This window comes from Epinephelus fuscoguttatus, linkage group LG21 (assembly GCF_011397635.1).
Source record: "Epinephelus fuscoguttatus linkage group LG21, E.fuscoguttatus.final_Chr_v1".
Taxonomy (NCBI): domain Eukaryota; kingdom Metazoa; phylum Chordata; class Actinopteri; order Perciformes; family Serranidae; genus Epinephelus; species Epinephelus fuscoguttatus.
In genome coordinates, this window is record NC_064772.1 from 15,948,199 (window position 1) to 15,968,971 (window position 20,773).

Genomic DNA, 20,773 nt, shown 5'->3' on the forward strand with positions numbered 1-20,773 from the left:
CAGATTAGAGTCAGAGCGTAAAGGGGGGAAGAGAGAGGGGAACGACATGCAACAGAGGTGCCACGGCTGAATTAAATCTGTGATGTTGCAAGTGGCAGGCACTGTAACCACTCAGCTACCAAGGCCAGAACCCTGAAGAGTTTTAATGAACTGAAGACAGAATTTGAGCCAGAGAAAAGAGGGAAAAACAATCCAATGAGGGCTCCACAGTCTTAAACATACGTAGCTGGACATACTTATATAAACTAAGCACAAAAAGTAAGGAAATTTATGTTTGGTAGATTATTTCTTTGTTGTAACAATGCTTCTTGGCAATAAATCTTATACCACTGGTATGCCTGTTTATTTCCCTTTTAAGCTGTGCCACATTTGTAACGAACATGCATTTGTGGGATGAGCAGCAGAGCTGAGTATGTGGGTTGCGCCCATGAAAAATTTCCGGATAAATCTGGGGACAATATAAACTCAATGTCAGCAGCTTGGTTCACATGCTGTTGATATTTATTTACTCCTTTTTGTTTTGTAAAATATATTTAAAGCCATACAAATACAAAGTAAAAAAAAAAGCTGAAGCCTAACAGAAACACAAAACTGATCAAAAAGTTAAATCAAAGCAAAACAACTCACCTCAGTCATACTCTATAAATTCTGCAGTGGTGCAATTTAAATCTGGTCTCGCTTTGTGGAGCATATTAACCACCAAACATGAAACCCACTGATGAATGATTAAGACTCTACTGAAATATTCATAGAGGAAAATATGGTAATGCTACAACAGTGAGTGAACAGGTTGGGTTGGTTTGTAGAGCAGCACATTCCTGTACCCTCATTCACAAACACCTTAATGCAAATTACATCTGACATTAAAGTTCAGTGTGAAATATCAGTATTTTTTCTTTTACCTGTAGTGCCACTTATTTATCTTGATTGTTTCAGTGTGAGTTGCAAAGTGTTGGAGATATCGGCCATAGAGATGTCTGCCTTCTCTCCAATATAAAGGAGCTAGATACATTTGCAAAACTCAACAGCAATGTCTCTGTTCAGAAATCATGACCTGGTTACTCAAGATAATCCAGAGACCTTGTTGTGAGCAGTTTCATGTAGGAACTATTTTCTTTCCATCACACACCCGCTAACCATATCAACACACGACGACATCTGGACGACAATCTCGTGCTTGTGACAGTGTGAGATGTTAATATTAATGGCATCCTTCTCGACTAAGCTGTAGTGTGAGGTAGCAGTAGATGCATGTTTGCTTCTACGCGGTGATACTGTTGGCGGGTGTAGTGTGGTAGAAAGGAAACAGTTCCTACATGAAACTGCTCACAACAAAGTCTGTGGATTATCTTGAGTAACTAGATCACCATTTTTGGATAAAGATATTACTGCTGAGTTTTGCAAATGTATTTTTTTGGTGCTTTGAGCACCACAAACTGCAACTCACACCAAACAATCTAGAATAATAAAAAGCACTACAGGTAAGAGGAAAAATATGCATTTTTGATTTTGTGGTGAACTGTCCCTTTAAGAATAATGTATCTGCAGTGCAACTTGGAAAGATTTTGCTTCCTTCCCTATATATGATTGTCAAAGTATAAGGGATTCTTGCTAAACACGTGTGCATTGTGAATTGATTATTCGATTTGCAGATAGGCTGAAAATTGTCAGAAACCATTTTGATAACTGATTAATCATACATTTTTAAGAAAAAAAAACCCATTTGATGTTCTCATGTTCTAAAATGGGAGGATTTGCAGCTTTTTCTTATTTTACATTACAGAAAAGAGCGTATTTTTGAGTTTTAGATTGTTGGTCAGACAAAAGAAAAACTCAGAGGGCATTATTCTGGGCTTGAGGAATTTTTTTTACTATTTCATGGCGTTTTATATGTGAGTTATTTGTTACTTGCAGCACTAGTTTTTGTATAAACAAGTAACAAACAACAATATAAGTCCAAAGAGTATGCAGTCTGATACAGTATTAGAATATATTTTACTCCCACAGTGTGAAAGGACTCTGAGTTGAAAGCAATAGAACCTAATAATGTATTAAAGCAGAGATCAGTCCCTATCATTGCTTCTCCGCTCACTCATATATTCACTTAAATATTAGAATGAAGGCGAATAATTACCTCCACATCTTTGACTCTCTCTGACTCAGATGGATCAGTAGTTGTCTCCGTCACCTCCTCCTCCTCTTCCTCTTCATCCTCTCCCTCCTCTATGGGGCCAGTGCTGGGAGCATGGCTGCTTTTGTGATCTTTGTCCTTTCTCCTTTTCTTGCCACCCTTCTTCCTGCGTCCCTCAGAGGGCAGTTTGGACAGAGGTCGGTGGATGTGGTGAGAGGAGTGACGGTGGTCTGAAGAAAAGATAAAGCAGAGATACACAAATATGAACTTATCTAATTTGAAGTTTATTTGGTTTTTTTTGTTTGTTTGTTTTTTTAACATTTCCCCAGCTTGCTGGATGTTGAAATACATTAAACAACAAGGAGGCCGTGGTGTGCTTACATTCGATATCCTCCTCATGGTAGTTGTGGTGCTGTTCATCAGGTACGACAGCAGCGGGGCTGAGGATCTGCTGGAAGCGCTGGACCCCCAAAGCTTTGTTCAGGTCCCCATCATCCTCCTCTTCAGGGCGTGGAGTCCCGTGTAGTGATGAGGCAGCAGGGGCCTCTGGCTGCAACACAACAAATCAACAAATACATTAAAGAAAGTACAATAAAAATAATAATCAGTCCATTGATCAGGATTTTGGAACAAACATGTTTAATATTAATAAATAGGAAATAAATTCGGAAAATAAATGATATGAATAAATGTAGAAAATTAAATAATAAAATAATTAGACAGTGAAATAATTCATTCTAAACCTTAATCCGATATTACAAAGCTGTTCTTCATCCTGCTTCTTTTCACAAAAAGTGAAGAAAGTGCAACCTCCAATTAAAGCTACAGAGACAGCAAAATGTTTATCGTTAAAATGGGACATAGGCTTACTACTTCATCACTACATTGCATCTTGAACTTTGGCCCTCTTGCTTATGTCGCTCTTAACGTTATCATTTAACGTGACTTTGGAGATACAACAAAAGAACATTTTGTTCACTTAAATAATTCCTCTGACTATTATTACTACCATCATTATTACCTATTATTGGCTTTTATCTATGTGACTGCTCACCACTCACTTAAATGTGCTGTCATCCGTCATTGTGGCTTCTGACAGCTGTCAAAATGAGCTGTCAACGAGCTGCCAAGCTGTCATCTGTGTCTGGCTCTGTCAATATGACCTATCTTCGGCTGTACAGAGGACTGTGGGTCAGAATAGCTAGGAAAGCATGCTGGCTTGCATACTGCAAAATCTGACCAAATGCAGTAGGACATCCTGGTATATTTGGCACACTGCATTTGACATACTACTGTATGTACTGGGACATAGCTGATCTTTTTCTGGCACACTAAACAGTATGGCAGTATGGGTACTGGAATGCCCAGAGCATGAGTTTGCCTTTCACATAATCCAACACTAGAGGGAGTTCTAGTTCTGCTAATTCTCCACTATCAGGTCATCATATGAGTCCTCCTCTCATGCATACCTTCCTGAAAATTTGCCTTAAACTGAAAACAATCGCCATGTGCTTTGATCGTTACTCCTCTTCCACGCTGTGGTGTGACAGGGATCATGTGAGTGATAAGAGATCTGTTTTCTTGCAGCAGGATGCCGTGCCCTGCTGCGCCCTGCTCTGCCGGTGGGATGTTGTGATAAGGATTGGCTGCAATGGCGCAGCGAGTGGATGTGCTCCGACTTACAGGATCGTGCTCTGGCCACCTCACGGCAGAGTGAAGGTTGCCATGACTACTGAGCAGGTGCCTTAGATCCTGCAGCGAACCCTTCCTGTGGCAGAACTCAGGGGCCACAAGTCACCTGATGCTCCCACAGTTGATTCTCAGGACACCCAACATGTCAATCATATATTAAGTTTTCTCCAGTGCTGCAGGGAGCAACAGGAAGCACGTCATGACTCCTCTCCCACCTGCAGCTACTGCTCAGTGTTGTGTCAGACTCACTTTTTTTCAGTGAACGCACAGCAAACTGCTAAACGAATAAACAAATGCACTATTATATTCAACAGTAACAGAAATTAAACAAGTGTGTTTACTCAAGTGGTGTACCTTACTAAAGCTCATCTATTTCCCTTTATTCTCCACTACATTTATCTGACAGCTGTATTTACTTGTTAGCTTTCAGATTAAGATTTTGCATAAAGAAACATTTAATAAGCTCTTAAAATATGATGCACCATTAAAGATTCTAAGCTTTTTTTCCCAGGGGCCATTTTTCTGCAGAACAAGTGCTTTTTCTTTAATACTTAAAGTAGATTCTGGTGATAATACTTCCATGCTTAAATTAAGATTTTAAATGCAAGACTTTTACTTGCAGAAATTTTACACTGTGGTATTGTTAGAATATTTTTTTTAAAAAGTGTGACCAACTATGTCAAGAACCAAAAACAAATCTGGAAATAATACAAATCTGCTCTTTCCATCAACTTAAATCATCACATCAGATCCAGAGCAAGAGCTGGCTGCTGCTTATACGCATGATGTAAAGCAGCTCTGTCGTTATGCTTGTTCCACTTTTAACACATTAAGCACATCAAACCCATCAAGACATGAAAATGTGGACAGGAAACTCAAGAGTTCATCCTGAATGTATCATACTTAGAAGCCCAACAGATGGTCATGAATCCAGGCATGTCCACACAAAGTGTGAAGAACCGATTCCCATGACCCACATAACCGTGCAGAGTTTTACGCTGAGCCGCTTTTACATGCCACACACAGGTGACAGAAGCAGAAAGCCCTTTGCTGAACTGTGGACAAGCTGAGGCTTATGAGTAAAAAGAGAGACAGGTCAGTCTGTTAGGCACACAATCAATATTGACCCAAGGTTCAAATCCTCATATAGCTTTTTTTCCCCTGACAGATCAACAAGAGTTTCAAAAAAAGGAGTGAACCAACTATACGCTCACCTCAGTGACCTCCAGAACAAATGGACGAGGACAACTCAGCACTTTGAAGCACCATTAACACTTTGAATAGCAGAGCAGATTACTAAGGGCCTAAGGGGAAAATGTGTTTCTTTAAAGTACACATTTTAAGTTACAGATAATATAATGGAGTTGCTCCATAAAGGTAACTTTAGTCAACAGTTTTTGCTTCCAACAGTTTCACCAAATGGTCAAAAACTGGAAAGAAAACCACTTAATTCCTGCAATAAGGCAGGATACTTCCAATATTTAATTATCTGACCAATCCTAATACCTTAAACACACGTATCCCATCCAGATGTGTGCTGCTACACTATCCCGCAGTTTATTTTTACAGATCTCTCATTCATATCATGGTTTCACAGTGAATCCCTAGAGGTGGGAGAGATGTGTGAGGGATTCTCAAAGAGGTGAGAGAATTTTCCACAACCCAAACCATGTGCAAAAACAAGCCGAGGGGAGCCGAGTAAAAACAACACCGAGCAGACAATGAAGACGACTTTCAGGGACTTACCTCGCTCATGGCAACGTGAGCTTAATTAAAATCAGCGTTTTGGTGGCAACAAGTGTCACTGCCCTCCAACATGACAAAAGTGGAGCTCTGACCCTCGACTCCTCGATTAAGAACTGCAAGCAGGAGACATCCCTCTCTTCCCCGCTTATCAAAGCCGCGTGATACCCTAATCAGAGCCCTATCGGCCAACCTGCCACCTTCACCAGTCTGCCCATTGTGCCAGGGCAGAATAAACAAGACTCTCGTTCTCGCTTTGAGGACAAACGCAGCCTGAAAGGACAAGCCGTGTTTGAACAGCCCGGAACAAAACCCCACGCTGACATTCATCTCCACATTTTAACTTTGATACATGAAGCCTAAATATTGACCAAGGTGCTCTTAGTCAGTGTGCCTTGAAGGGCAATATAAATGCATAGGAACTAAACATCTCACAGTTTTCAAAAGGATGCATATTTGATGGCTAATATTGACAAAAGACATGTTAAGTAACAGACTGGAATTACATCAGATTAAAATGCTGTTTGTGCCAGAAAGGTGACACCACTCATGAGTTTTTGTACATGAAAAATGACTGAAAAACATACTTGTGGTAGATCACTTGACAGCTGAACAAAGACACAAAACTAAGCAATTTGTTAACCAAACAAAAACAAGATTTAAACAACCTTTGTCAGCTTGATTTCAGACTTAAAGCTGTAATATATTAGTGCAGGTATGTTGGTAACTTTTAACAAGGTCCTTCTCATCATACTTGATAACATTGACATTAATCTTGTATTAGCAATCAATATCTTAATAAAACAAAATAATTTCAATAATGTATTGGGGGAATTAGCAGGCAGGGAAGCTTGTCCAGCACACTTATTCAAAGAAAGCAAATATTAGAAAATCCATTTTACCACTGTGTATCTAAAATATTAGACTTTATAGTCTGCAAGGGAGGAGAGATATGACTGGGCGACTGTGCTGCCAGTTAGAGAAAAAGAAACGGAAATAATAAATCTTTTTGTTTTTTTGCTTAAAGTTAGTCAGTGCCAAATAATAGCTTAAGTCACAGTCTTGAAGATCTGTTTCATTAATTTGGTGGTGACAGCTGAGTGTGTTTGCTGGCAGATGACAGCTTATGTATATTAGCTCGTTTTAGGAGTCCTGCAACTGGCAAGATAAAAAGGTTACCGCCGCATACACTGTGTATGTGCGTGCACGTACGCAAGTTTTGGTGTGTGTGAGAATGGATATTAAACAGTATGCTATGCAGGAATTGCTGTTTGCTAGTTGTGAACACAACATTCAGTTGTAGCCCCTCCTCCCTACACTGCTTGTACGTACACTGCAGACTACTACTGCAACACTGTTACATTTGTTGTAATGGATATACCAGTACTTCAAAGCTGACTAAGCTAACCGACTGCACCGACAGGTCCAACAGAAAACAGGCCAACTGCATCCTCACTAGCAAAAATGAAAGCCAACCCCAGATTCTCTCTCGTTTTGGAACAAGCTTTGCATTTCGCCTCATTTTTATTTTAATTTTTTACTGCTCTGTGCCTGCAACTTTCATAGCTTCATCTTGGATGCATGCAGCCTACAGTCCAGTCGCTACCTTTTTATAAAGTCCCAACTTACCCTGCCTGGGAGCTCTACGCCCAGAAACGTCCCCAACCACAGTATCATAAGAAGAAAATAAGAAAATATGGGCAAAGGGCAGAGTCTGTGCAATTAGACACACCACTACACACTCTAGTGGGTCATAAGTGATAATTGACAGGTATAACTTTTGTACGAGTCTCTATATTGTTTTTTAAGGAAAAACCTACATAGTATGCCTTTAATGATTGTGTGCCATTTCTGATTTTTCCCATGAACGTCACCACGGACACCCAGTTAGTAATGCTGCAAATGCAAAAAATGCAAGGGATGTCATCAGTGGGCCATCGGTTCAATCACCATTGTGCTATTTGGAGTTATAAAATAAAATTCTTTGAGATTACTACTTAAAGGGAATGTCTGCAAACAAGCCGTGCGAGCAGCTCCGTGAGGCTAACATGCTCACAAGGACAATGCTAAGTTAGTTAGTTTGTCATCTTAGTTCAGCATTTTAGCATGCTAACATTTGCAATCAGCATGAAAGACAAAGTGCAGCTGAGGCTGATAGCACAGTCAGTTTTGAAGGCCCTTTATAAAAAAAACTGTCAAAACTGTTGACCAGATGATGGCACTGTGTGGAAAGCTAGGCATAAGCCAACATTATTAAAATTCATCCTGAGGAGGACACGGAGCTTTTACCAAATGTCATGACATTCCATCCAATAGCTCTTGAGATATTTCAGTCTGGACCAAGGTGGTGGAAAAGTTTAACACATATGACTCATACAGGGCAGCAGGAATATTTGCCACAGCAGACTGCAGAAAAACAAAAAATAATGAAACATCTTTGCCTCTTTTCCTAAATTTAGAGTGTGTAAGAATAAATTATTAGCTCGTAAAAGAGTTAATCTTGTGAAGCATTTTAAAAATGTAGTGTGCATGTGCAGCGGCTGTGTTGTATAATGAGATGGACACTTGACCGTGTGTGGAGGCTGCAGAGGAGATTATCTGTGTCGTGAGGTAGGCTCAAATCCCACACAGTCAGCATTCGGAGGGGAAAGGGGGAGATAGGCTGTGGACGTTGTCGTGATCATCATGTCGTGCAGTGTGGCTGATGAGTCACTGCATTCCAACATATCTTAACATGAGTCTGCAAGGAGAGCTGGGTACACACTATGAGTTTCTGATTATTCTGTGAAAGCGTGTGAGTTGTAACCCAGTTTCCCCCTCAGCCAATTTTGTATTATGCAAGCACTGATTTTCACAACCCTTCTATTGCATCATATATTTAACAGCATGTTTGTACTGCTTCAAATCAATTACAAATGTTTACGTCATATACTCAATTTAATCAATGCATACTCCAGCCAGTCTGAGACCGGAAAATAGATCTCCAATTTGTTTGCTTTTGCTTCCTCTCTGGTGATACCCTTTGATTATATTTGTATTGGGAATTGGACTTCTAGCAGGCATCAGCTTTATCAAACAGGGTTTGCAAACATAGCCAAACATGCAAAAAATCATTTGCCTGAGTTTTATCTAAGTTGAAGATGTCCAACTGATAAACTGTTGAGAGAAGGTGATTCTGCAGAAACTGCCAGATGCACGTCACAGGAAGTCTACAAGGTAATAAAACAAGATAGTAAGGAGTGGGTGTGAACTGCACTGCGCTGATCCTGCTATCAAAGGTCTGACAGCTCACCGAGAATCACTGATACAGTTGCACGATCACGTCAAAGCTCACAATTACAATATATGGATGGCGACGTGATGACAGCAAGGGCTGGGTGCTTGTTGTCTGAACTGAGGCCACGGCCTGATAGTCTTTTTACTTAAGAAAGTTTCAACTGAGTGGAAGTAGCAGCCATGATAAGAGCTGGTTGAATTCTCTAAACGCTAAGAAAAGGTGCTTCAATGCTTCCTTACCTCCTTAAGCACAGAGTACACTGGACCATCCCTTGCAAAGGGAAAAGAGATAATGCCATCCCAAAATTCCTTTATTTTAAATTACATTTAAAGCAATACAACATACTGATGTTCATGAAAACAAACTATATGCTTTAATCTATCTTGTATAAAATTATTATTTTCAGACAATCATACCAACTGGGATTCGTGTTGATGAATATGAGTGCACAGGAGGGTGAGTGTGCAAAAGTGAGTAACCATTCTAAATAGAGAGGCACTGATCGATGGGCTGGTGACTGGAATTGACCAGTCTTACCCTTTTTCCACTAAGATAAACGTGTACGCAGTAGGGCCGTAACGGTACGTGTATTTGTGTCGAACCGTTCGGTACCCGACTTTCGGTTCAGCACGACCCTGTACTGAATTATTGGGTGCAAGACATTATTTTATTTTATTTTGTTTTATTTTAATTCCATTTTTGCGAGCCGAACCATTTAAAATATCTAGTTCCCCAACGGACATAATTGAGTGACGGACCGAGTCCGACCGTAAATCTCCGCCTTCACTTTGTGCAGCGCATTCTCGTATTTTGACATGGCAAGTGAGCCTGACGAACCTCAAGACCCACCCGCAAACCTTAAGTTCTCCGTTCGGGAACACTTTGGTTTCAGGGTAAAATACGAAGATGGAAATAAACAAGTGGACAAGACAAAAGCAGTGTGCCGACACTGCAGAACAGCGGTCGGGTATGTACTTGGAAACACGTCTAACATGCTAACGCATCTAAAGCGACACCACCCGAGTTTGAACGTTAACCGGCACGACTAGAAAGAGCAATCTGGTACAAACTACGATATTGTCGTCATTTAAAACGAAAGAGCGTTTCCCTGACCATTCTGATCCACTAAATAACCAACGCCATTGGAGTGTTGTTTAAGCTGCACTTTAGATATTGAAGCATGTTTTGTTTACTGCACTTTAACAAAGTGGGAAAGCTAAGTAAGTTCCTAGTAAAACTGAATCTGAGCAGGCTTTAAAGCTGACCAGCTGCACTATACTTTTTATTTTATTTGAGTAAAACTGTTAAAGCAGAAATTTATATTTATATTTCTCATTCAAAAAATGTGTTTAAAAAAAACAGCAGGATTTCATTTTTCACTTTTATATTTCTATTTTCATTCAAACAATGTGAAAAAGCAGGATTTTATATATATATTTGTTCCATTCAAAAATTGTGTAAAAAGAGTTAACTGCTGTGGTGTTACATTTTAATAAGGTTACCAATAAGTAAAAGATATTTAATAGTTGTCTATTTTTTTCATTACTGTACCGAAAAAAAACGAACCGTGACTTGTGTACCAAGGTACATACCAAACTGTGACTTTTGTGTACCCTAGTACGCAGGGTTTTTAAACACGGGAAAACCAGCTAAACATAGGCTACAAACTCATTTCCCATTGCCAGTAGACGAGAGCAGTGTGCCTAGTATGACTTTCTGAAAGCAGGTTAGTAAAGAGTAGAATGCAGCACGGAGGCTTGTGAAAACTTAATGGTGGTTACTTCTGTTAATACATCTCTTATTCATTCAGCCTCTCTTTCAAACCTATTATAACCTTGTGAATACCATTACCATTACGTTCAAAAGCAAGATGTTAGCAGGTATTTTTTTGTCCAGTTTTCAATGTGACAACCATTTTGTTTCACTTTTGTCACTGGTAGCTTATATTCCTTTCTTTTTTCAACTCCAACCTTATAATGAAGTAATATTTTTTACCGGCCTGATTTTCCATGTTTATCTTGCCTGCATGGAACAACATGGTAAGAACGAATAGGCCAAAGTCTAAGATTCACTTTTAAAAGTCTATCATCAGTAACATCCACCATGGCATAAATACCTAGCCATGTGTAAGTGCAGCCGGATGCTCCTAGCACTGCGGTTGTCTTTTCCCAAGCCCTGAATTCTCCTTTACATCTTCCCTTGACCTCATGATGCTTTCCATCGAGGTCAAGGAAACGTGTTAGGAAAAGACACAGGACATATTTTTTCTGACTATTTGAGCATAGCCCAGTAGTTTCCAACCTGGATATTAAGATTATCCAAAGGGGTCGCAAGAACATTACGACGGGTCACAAGATGATTAACAGGACTCAAATTTTCAAAATGAAACCATGAGAAACCATATCAACCAAATCACTTTTGTTCATCTGCCAAAGGTCGTTAGACATTAAAGCTGGGATAAGCCCTGTTTTAAAGGAATAGTTCACCATTTTGCGAAATACTCCTTTTCGGATTCTTGCTGAGAGTTTTATGAAAAGATCAAAATCAATTTCATGTAATTATGAAGATACAGTCAGCAGCCAACTGGTTGCTAGTGATTGGAAAGAGGGGGAAACAGCCACCCTGGCCCAGTCCAAAGGTAAAAAAATCTGCCTACCGGCACCTCTGAAGTTCTCTAACCAACATTTTATCTTATATCTTGTTGGTTTAGTCCTATCAAAAGCCGATGTACAAGTTCTACTCTAAGATAAGCTAAGCTATCTGACTGCTGGTTGTAGTTTCATGTTTAACTGAGAGACATGAGTAGTGCCAATCATCTCATCTAACTCTTAACAAGACACAAAGAAGTAAACAACAACCTAATTTTAAACATGCTGAAACATCGCTTTAAAGTAATACATCGTCTTTCTGCGAAATGTACCAACTCCTCAGACTTTATGCTAGGCTAACCTAAGCCTAGCAAAGCCTCCAACTTTGCAGTTAACTGATACCTCATTCTTGTTTCTAAACTAATCTAACTCTCAACTAGACAGTAAATGTGCACATTTCTGAAAGTGTCTCACTATTACTTATAGTATATATAGGAGACACAATCCAAATAGATTGGAAACCAATAATCTAGACAGTTTTCATCTTACAGATGCAGCAGTTGTTTACACTGCTGAAATGCCTTGAGGCAAGACACTAAATCCCTACCAGCCCCAGTCGCTCTGTTCTGCAGCTGACCCTGACCTTTGACATTTCTGGGAGAGAGGAGAAGCAAAAACAAACCTTTGCAAACAGTTTTACACTGAGCCAGCAGCACAGCGGGTTTCTTTATATTAGTTTTCCCTGTTCATTAAGGAAAAACCACTTAAACTGTTCACAGCGCTCCCCTACAAAGAAACCTTTCGTAATCCACCTGCTGACATTATAGAGGTGACTATCTGTAACTAGTGACACATTAAAATAACATTAGGTTGTAATTATTACCTTGGATTTCAAATGCTTGAGAAAAGTCAATGAGCTGTTGACGAAGTAAAATTGCGTCTCAAAAGTACAAGAACTAGACTGAACATTAACCAGCTGCAGAGTTCGTGTTGAGGTTATATTTACCTAAAGAGCCAAAGTCAGAAGAAGAAAGTCGGTGCACATATAGGCTCAGAAAGTCTCTATTTGCCCAATGTAGGATAATGTGTAATGACTGACTGGGAATGATAAGAGCAAGACTAAATATCACAAAGAAACACGTTACGTTGAACTCTCCATGCTCGAACTGAACAAACTCACCTTCAATGAATACAGATAGTCCATCACATTACACACAAGTGTGTTGCTGAAGGCTAAAATACAACAAGATAGCTGTATTTGCTTTTCCAATGTCAAAAGTAAAAGCCGGAGACGTCCATGGCTTTGATGGAAGACAACTTGTTTCCCATTTCAGTTAGCCCTTGTCACATGGCCAGGGCAGCTCTCCACAGTAGGAAGAAGACATTACTCAGTTTCACAACGTTAGCCCTTAAAAATCCAAACAGGATTATCTGAACTCACCCTTACCCCACACACACACACACACACACACACACACACACACATTGTTAAGAAGATAATAATTAACTTGGTAGAGTTGGAGCCAAGAGACCAACCAATAACTGCTGAGGCACTGTCATACAGCAAACAGTTTTATCTTTAGCGAGCTTCTTGGTCATCAGGCTACATGTTGGAGAGTCTTATTAGAGCCAAGTCATATTGTAGCCCATAATCTTAATAAGTTTATGGCTGTTAACTGTATTACTGCTTATAATTGGCCATAAAGACATGATACTGAAAAGGCTTGACAGAATAACTTTAAGGATATCATTTAACATCTTCTGCAAGAAAATAAGAGATCAAGGAGGCTAAAGTTGTAAAAGGCCTTATCTTGTTTAAAGGAGTTCTATACGACATAAAGAGCTATCTATGATTCAGAGGTTGTCTGCTGACAGCTCTCAACATGGAGGCAGCTTAGCCCAGTGCTAACAATTCAGACAGCAACAGAACCAACAGAGCTAAAGGTGTTAACGTGGGGGCAACCGCAGGATGGGCGATACACTTCGACAACAAGGTCGTCCTGATGTCAGTAGTAACTGCTGAATCAGCGCAGTGCAGAGTGGTGGCAAGTAGCTAGCCAGTGGGATACACACACAGGGAATTCCATGCACTATCATGCATGCACGGCAGGACCGTCTACCACAACTACAAACAGATAATCTCGGATTACGACACCCAGCAGGAGCGTGGCATCATTCTCTGCTCAAGACACCATTATTTCATTAAATCTTCACAGCAAATTGCTGCCATATTAATGCTCTGAATATTGCATACAGAACCGTTAAGGACAATGTTTAGTGCAATGCATACAACTAATGGCTCAACGTTAAATACGTGCACTGCCATGGATGGAGCCTTCTCTTCCTAATTTGCGTTAATTTTGTCTATATTTGTAGACATTTTCTTAAAGTTTATGCATACGGACAAAATGGAACACCACCAGATATCATGGGAGCAGCATCGCGTAGTTCAAACGAGATACAACCGTGGGACACAACAAAGATGTTTGAAAAAGGTGGAATCAAACGAATCAGGAATATGGTGATAAGTATTCTCCGTCCTATGTATGTATTTAATGGCATCACAGACCATCACCATCTACAATGCTGCCTCCGTTAAAGGGTATATTAGTACGACCTCCTCCACCTTCGCCATGTTTGTTATTGACAGAGACTTTTTACTCTGCCCTCTAGTTCCATCTACTATATGCATCGATGACAACATAAATGAGCTATGGAAATATGAGGGCAGTGACGGTCATGTTTGAAATGAACATACCTATTTTCTTACATGAAAGAAGTGTGAATGAGCCTTAAAGGGTATCCAAAAATCATACTGAGTATAGACCATAACCTTTCTAGGAAACCTCAGCTGATACAAAGACAAAAATGTTTAAATGTCCCAGTATGGAAATTCTAAACAAAGCAAAGTATATGCTGCATAATATTAAGGCACTCCAAAAGTGTCTAACTTCCCACATACTTCAGTTACTGTGAAGGAGGTGTGAGGCGATGCACATACAACTAATGTTCCATGAAATAAACTTCAGATAATGTATTTTAGTGCGTGGAGTCAAACTGTCAAATAATTACAAATGCTATTAATCAATTGCTCATTTTAAGAAAATGTATGGAGACCAAATAATGGGCCATATATACTTAATGAGTGTTAATGTTTAGTATTTGTGTGTGTTTTGATGTGTGTATATGTGCTTTAAAAATTAAAGTAGTGACAGACCATTGATGATAGACCATAAATGTGACTTTTATTTTGAAAAAGGGGCAGGCAATATAAGATGTGTATCATGTTACATATTGTAGCTTTTATCTGATGTGGACTTTTGTGTTGAAAGTGCAGAGTGAAGTGATTGTAAGAAGAATTAATAAAAAAAAAACCTAAACTACTAAATTACATAATTTGTTCCTCTTTTAATTAAAGAAAATCTGAGGAAATAATTTTAGAAACACATCAAAGATAAAAGACTATATGAGAAGTAGTTTAACCCATGGCCTCTGTGTCTCTCTGCACCTCTTTCATGGGTCAGTAGTTAAGTGTCATATATCCACTTCCACTGCCTTAATGCTCTGCATGCTATGTCTGGACTGGTGGGGTTAGATTTCAAACTTGGACAGCACTCATGTTGTTTATGTCCAGATTGCATGCAGGTAGATGCAGGGGTTGTCAGAGTACTCACACAGTTGTGCAACACTGAAAACGGAAGCAGCTGACTGCACACTGGTGAAAAAAATGCAAAGCCAAGGGAAAGTAAGCATTTCCTATACTGGTGTTGCAGTTTTGGTGCTGCCAAATAATGAGTCCAAAGGACAGATTGAACAAGAACAGCTGATCTTTCAGTCAGACATTATCTCTCAACAGTACAATAAAGGGTAAACTTCATCAGGAGTCTGTCAGGAGTGGCCTCTATGACTTGTTACTGAGTGGTATATCTTTTCTCTTTTGCTCCCACTGTGCTATAAACATCACTCTTTCCACTTACCTACACATCAACCCACAGCTCAGTAAACTCTTCAGTTTGACTGCTGAAAGCTGTTCTAGGACACCTAGGAATCCTTAACTCATGAGAACATGAGAAAGGTTGAGAAAGGTGGGTAAATCAATAAAAAAAGAACCAATCCTTATAATTCCTGGGATGCATGAAACATAATTCCTGGAATCTACTAACTATGGCAAAGTGATGATATCTAACAATATGAGGTTATTCATGGGTGGATTTTGCCTTTAAGCTTGCAATATTTTCTGCTGTAGCGTCTTAATCATGCTAAGATTAACTTGTTGAGAACCTCTTGAGTTTGGGAATGCAGCTTTCTTTGGCAGCTGACCAGCTGCCCTCTGGGCAGCATGTTTATCACATCAATCCCACCAGCAGCCATGCAATTATTTTTTTTCACTATATGCCAATATTGTTTAGTGCTTCCAACACTGGCAGCCCATCGACTTCAAGAAAAGAGGAAGGAAACTGTTTCAGTTGTGGAGCCGTTGGAATTCTCCAGCGCCATAATGAATAGGGAAATCTAACAGGAGTAGCTCGCTGTTCAGATCTCAGCGTTTTGAACTATTCTGAACTTTTTTTTATTGCAGTCAGCAGTACTGTACGCTGCCGGGGAACTGGCTCTAGGATGTGACTAGATTTGTACACACATAGCTTTGGAGGGAACAAACTGTCCAAAATACACACTCTGATGCCAGAGAAGACTGAGGGAGCTGATGCAGCATAAATCCAGCACAGGGAGAATATGAAATGAAGAAGTGGAAAGTTACATGCTGAATTGCTACAGGCCAATGCATGAAAAGACAATAAACTAAGCTTGTGAGCATCATCTACTCCTGAACAGCATTTAACCTGGTTTGTTACCAGGGTCACCAACTCTGCCTCATGTGTTTTATCATGTGGCCGACGGCGCTGGAGCCTGACCTGACAGGACAGACTGAGGCTTTTTGTGGTCATGTGGACTTACGCTGTGAATAACCGATGCCACGGCATCTGTAATCTGGTTGGGAGCGCTGGGGTTGCTCATGGCTCCGCAGTGGAGTCGCTGCTGGAGAGGCTCTGAAAAGCTGGCTTGGATCGGTGTGGCTTTAGCCCTTCTCTTTCTCACTGGGACTCAGACAGCTTTTGGGCAGCATAACCTGGAGACAGATACAGAGCCGGGGTTATTCAAGATCAGGCTGGAGATTAGAACATAAGAAAACAACGTGCTGAAATAGTGTAGCGTGGGCCAGTAATCCCTGAATATGACGTGTGGTTAGTGAGTATAATAGCAGTGCCGATTTCATTCTTATTGGATGCAGAGTGCAGGATTTGAGACCTTTCTAATACATCGTCCTCAAATTATAGGACATTTCAGCAGGAAAATGATCATAAAAAGACAAAAACTTACAGGGCAAAACAGAGGACTGTTTCGTCACCTAACCTACAGTGGAGCGATAGATTGATCAAAAGAAAATTAATCGCCAGCTAACTTTGACAATTTTGCTGTATCCAGCTTCTTAAAGGGCCAGTGTATAGGATTCCGTGGCATCTAGCAGTGAGGTTGCAGAACTGAAACTTCTTCCGTGCGCCAAGTGTTTAAGAGAACTACGCAAAAACACAATAAAGCAAAAGGCCCTAACTAGCCAGTGTTTGCTTTGTCCGCTCTGGGCCACTGTAGAACAACATGGTGGACCCCAGGGAAGAGGACCTGCTCCACATGTAGATATAAACGGCTCATTCTGAGGTTACAAAAACCCAATAATTCTTATTTTCATTTTAACCTTATAAATATGAATATAACATACCATGTCTGCCAATAGATGCCCCTAAATCCTACACACTGGAGCTTGAATTGTGAGACTCTGCTGTTTTTCTTTGTCATTCATGACAGTAAATGAAGAGTCTTGGACAAAAGAAGCAATCTGAAGGCAACACTTTGGGCTTTGGGAAATTGTGATGAGCATTTTAAAAGTAAAAGTAAAAGATTAATCGATTAACCTAACCTAAAAAATAATCCTTAGATTAATTGATAACAAAAAAAAAAGCTAGTTGCAGTCCTATTCTACAGGTATATCAAACCGAGAAAGTGTTTCACTGGTGAGGAAAAGGCCGAGGACAAAATGTGGCTGAAACTAAGAAATAATTCCTGCGGCCTGGTGGAACTTACTTTCTTTCTTAAGTTATAACAAGACTAGAGTTTTCAGCCATGCTTGCAGCTCTGTGAGACTGTACTTTGACACAGCATTGCTTTGAGTTAAATGCAAACGTTAGCATGCTAACATACAATGACAATGCCAACATGCACTTCAACCTCATAAGTGCTGACTATTTTTCATGTGCAAAAGTGCAAAGTCAACAAAATACAAAACGCAGAGCAACATTTTCACTGGAGGGCTACACTTTACAGTTTCAGGATTTCCTGAAGGGCCTGTAAGTACCTTTGAGTCCCCAGAACCACTTCAGAAACACAGATGGCCTTAACTGAAGGATGTTTTTATGAGTGGAAGTGCAGAAAAACGACATTGTACTTGAGGCATGATGGCAACAATGGTAGAAGTACATATAAACAGGCTGTTACAAACAATGCCACCCCGTCTATTTGCATTTGTACGATTCATAATTTAAAGTCCTGCGGCATTTCCTCGCCGCCATTCAAGGTTATTAACCATCAGAGTCAGATAAGAGCTAGATAACACAGTGCCACTGTGCAGAGGACCCTTTGATAAGCGGTCGCACGTGCCTCAGCTAACCTCCACCTCCGTCATTCTCGAGTCGCAGTCGTATGACATACAACCACAGAAATCCAGAGGTAATGACAATTAAGGTGGCCAGAGGAGCTTACAAAAACAACCAGTGGTGCTTTGCAGAGACAATGCAAAATGTTAATGAGAGATAAAGGACAGAAGCAATATGCCATCTGGGAGAAATCTAATTTACATTTTGTCCACTGATTGGTTACTTTTTAAATTACATTATGTACATTTTTTTCTCCTTTAGTTTGTTTTTCTCCTTAAGTTGAGGAGAGGTCTCTCTATGATTGCAAGCTGAATATATTTGTGTGTCAGACTGTTGGTCAGCCAAAACGAGACATTCAAAGATGTCAGCTTGGATTTTAGGGTATGTCACAAGCTTTTTATTTTTTAAATTTTATAGATATATTGTACAAACTGACAGAGAAACCCTATTATTAATAAAGAACATAAGTCACATGCAGCCCTTGTTCTTGACATAATTAAGCTTCATTGTTAAGCTGCAAAGATCAATCCACATTTGCATTAGTTTGTAAGAGCCTACACACTGGTATGGTCAAAATGACACTGAAGATGTGTTGCTAAACGTGACATACTGTATCTAAATTAATTGCTGCAAACAACAAAAATGTTTTGCAGTTAAATATACTAGCCACCCAGTTAGTCCTCATCAGCCTAGACTTTTTGGAAATCTCCTCATTGTTAACAGAACAGCAATGTTCCTTCAGTCTAAAAGCAGAGAAGGGCCCTCTTTTGGTTCACTCTTTAGTGTCACAGCTAGAAAAAAAATCATGTTCTGGCTCTCTGACAGCAGCTATCAAAGACACGATAAGCCTCCCTGCTCCCTGACTACAATCATATCAATGACCTTGTTGATGGCAAGGGATTTCTGAGAGATTTATTTCACTACAGCACAATCAGTGATGAGAGATTAAATGCAGCGCAGAAGTATTTAGGAGCTGGACAGTGTGAACTTGTTTTTGAATGTGGATCGAACAAAGACATCACCTGCCAAAGAAACTGAGACACTGAGCAGACTACACATTTTGGCAACGCTCTTTGTTTGCCCTGCCAAAATGGTAATCACTGCGCCAAATGTTAATTTCATTCAAGAAGCTGTTCTATTTTCAAAATAACAACTTTAACCAGTTTGAGAAGCTGTAAACCGTGCAGTAGTGGTGATAAAGGCGCCTTTTGGAGATGGCCTGGGTGTGTTTGAAGATTACTTTCTCAGTAAACCTAGACCCCACCACTGTGGACGAGGCAGGGCTGGCTACACAGGGATAAAGTTACAGAACCCTGGGATCCTGAGCAAAAAGCATGGGAACCGGCTAATCTACCTCAGGGCATGGCTGTAATAATACAGATAACAGTAATGATCAGAAGAAGAAAACAATAATACAATTGTCTTGGTAAGCAAGCAGATTTAAAAAAAAAAAAAAAAAGCCAGTCCTCAATTATCAAAGTGTTCTTGTCTGTAGTCAGGTACATTCAGTCAGAGGAGTGAGTAAAAAGGAACTGGCTGTCCCTTATGTAATAACCGAAATGACAAAAAGGACACGGATGAATGCTGACAGTGCAAGAGGAAGAGAGGACAAGACGCTCTATGTTTCCCCTGGAAGAAGTTCCTCATGTCTTCCCAGAGTGATCCAGAGGCACAGTACCTCCCAAACTGTTCCTACAAGAAGACGATGAGTGTGGAATCTTAATTTTTTCCACTTCTCCATGCAAGATTTAGTCACAGCCTCATCAGGCTTTGGGAAAACTATCCTTCTGGGAGGAAGTAAGTATGAAAACAGGAAGGTGGTGAGGAGGAGCTGTAAACGTATCAAAAAAAACAACAAAAAAAAAAACAGAAGCAGGGCATTTTGGGAGTCTTTTTAGCGTACATAACTTCAGAAATAGTTAACAAGAATCCATGTGTATGCTTAAACACGACCTATATTTTAAAGGAAAGCCGAGTTAATACAAAATGTCTCAATGTCTACCCTATGGCATTAAAGTTTAACTTAACCTGTCACAGTACAATAAACTGCCATTTTTTTCTCCATCCATCCCTCCTACAGAGAGCACAATATACAATCAGGTCACATGTGTGGAGATGCTACCTTTGACCGAGAAAACTCATCTACAGAAAGTAAAAAATCAACTACACTGTAGCTTCTGTGGAAATTACAAATGTATCTAACATATAAGGCTGAGATCTCACAGATTTTAGTTATTCAATCTTAGTAAAATCAAAAATACATATTACCTATAGCACTGTTTATCAGTCGAGGTTGTTTTGGTGTGAGTTGCCAAGTGCTGGAGATATCGGCTGTGCCTTCTTCAAAATATAACAGGGGTATAACATCCCCTCTCTCTTTCCCCCTTTCATGCTTAAATCTGTTCTATTGAATAAAGGCAACTTAAAAAAAGATGACCTCCACACTGCTTCGCCAAGCTGTAACGTTCACTAGCTCAGTTTCAGTATTTGAGATAGCAGTGGGTCCGTGCTTCCTTCTGCGTGATGTTTACAACAAGGTCTGGGGATTATCTTGAATAACTGGGTCATGATTCCTGGAAAGGGACATTGTTTTTGAGTTTTTTTAAATTTCTTTTTTGGTACTTTGAGCAACACA

At 39.9% G+C, this 20,773-nt stretch overlaps 1 protein-coding gene across 2 annotated transcripts in view; it reads right to left on the reverse strand.

Moving 5' to 3' along the window:
* slc4a2b (solute carrier family 4 member 2b) overlaps positions 1–20,773 on the reverse strand; it is a 47,071-nt gene that overhangs the window by 23,342 nt on the left and 2,956 nt on the right. For both annotated transcript variants that reach the window (XM_049564800.1, XM_049564799.1), the window contains exons 2-4: positions 16,388–16,559; positions 2,513–2,681; positions 2,135–2,361 (exon numbers count right to left, since the gene is read on the reverse strand). In XM_049564800.1, the coding sequence (XP_049420757.1) occupies positions 2,135–2,361; positions 2,513–2,681; positions 16,388–16,447 (456 nt within the window). In that variant the 5' untranslated portion in view covers positions 16,448–16,559. The remainder of the gene's footprint in view (positions 1–2,134; positions 2,362–2,512; positions 2,682–16,387; positions 16,560–20,773) is intronic.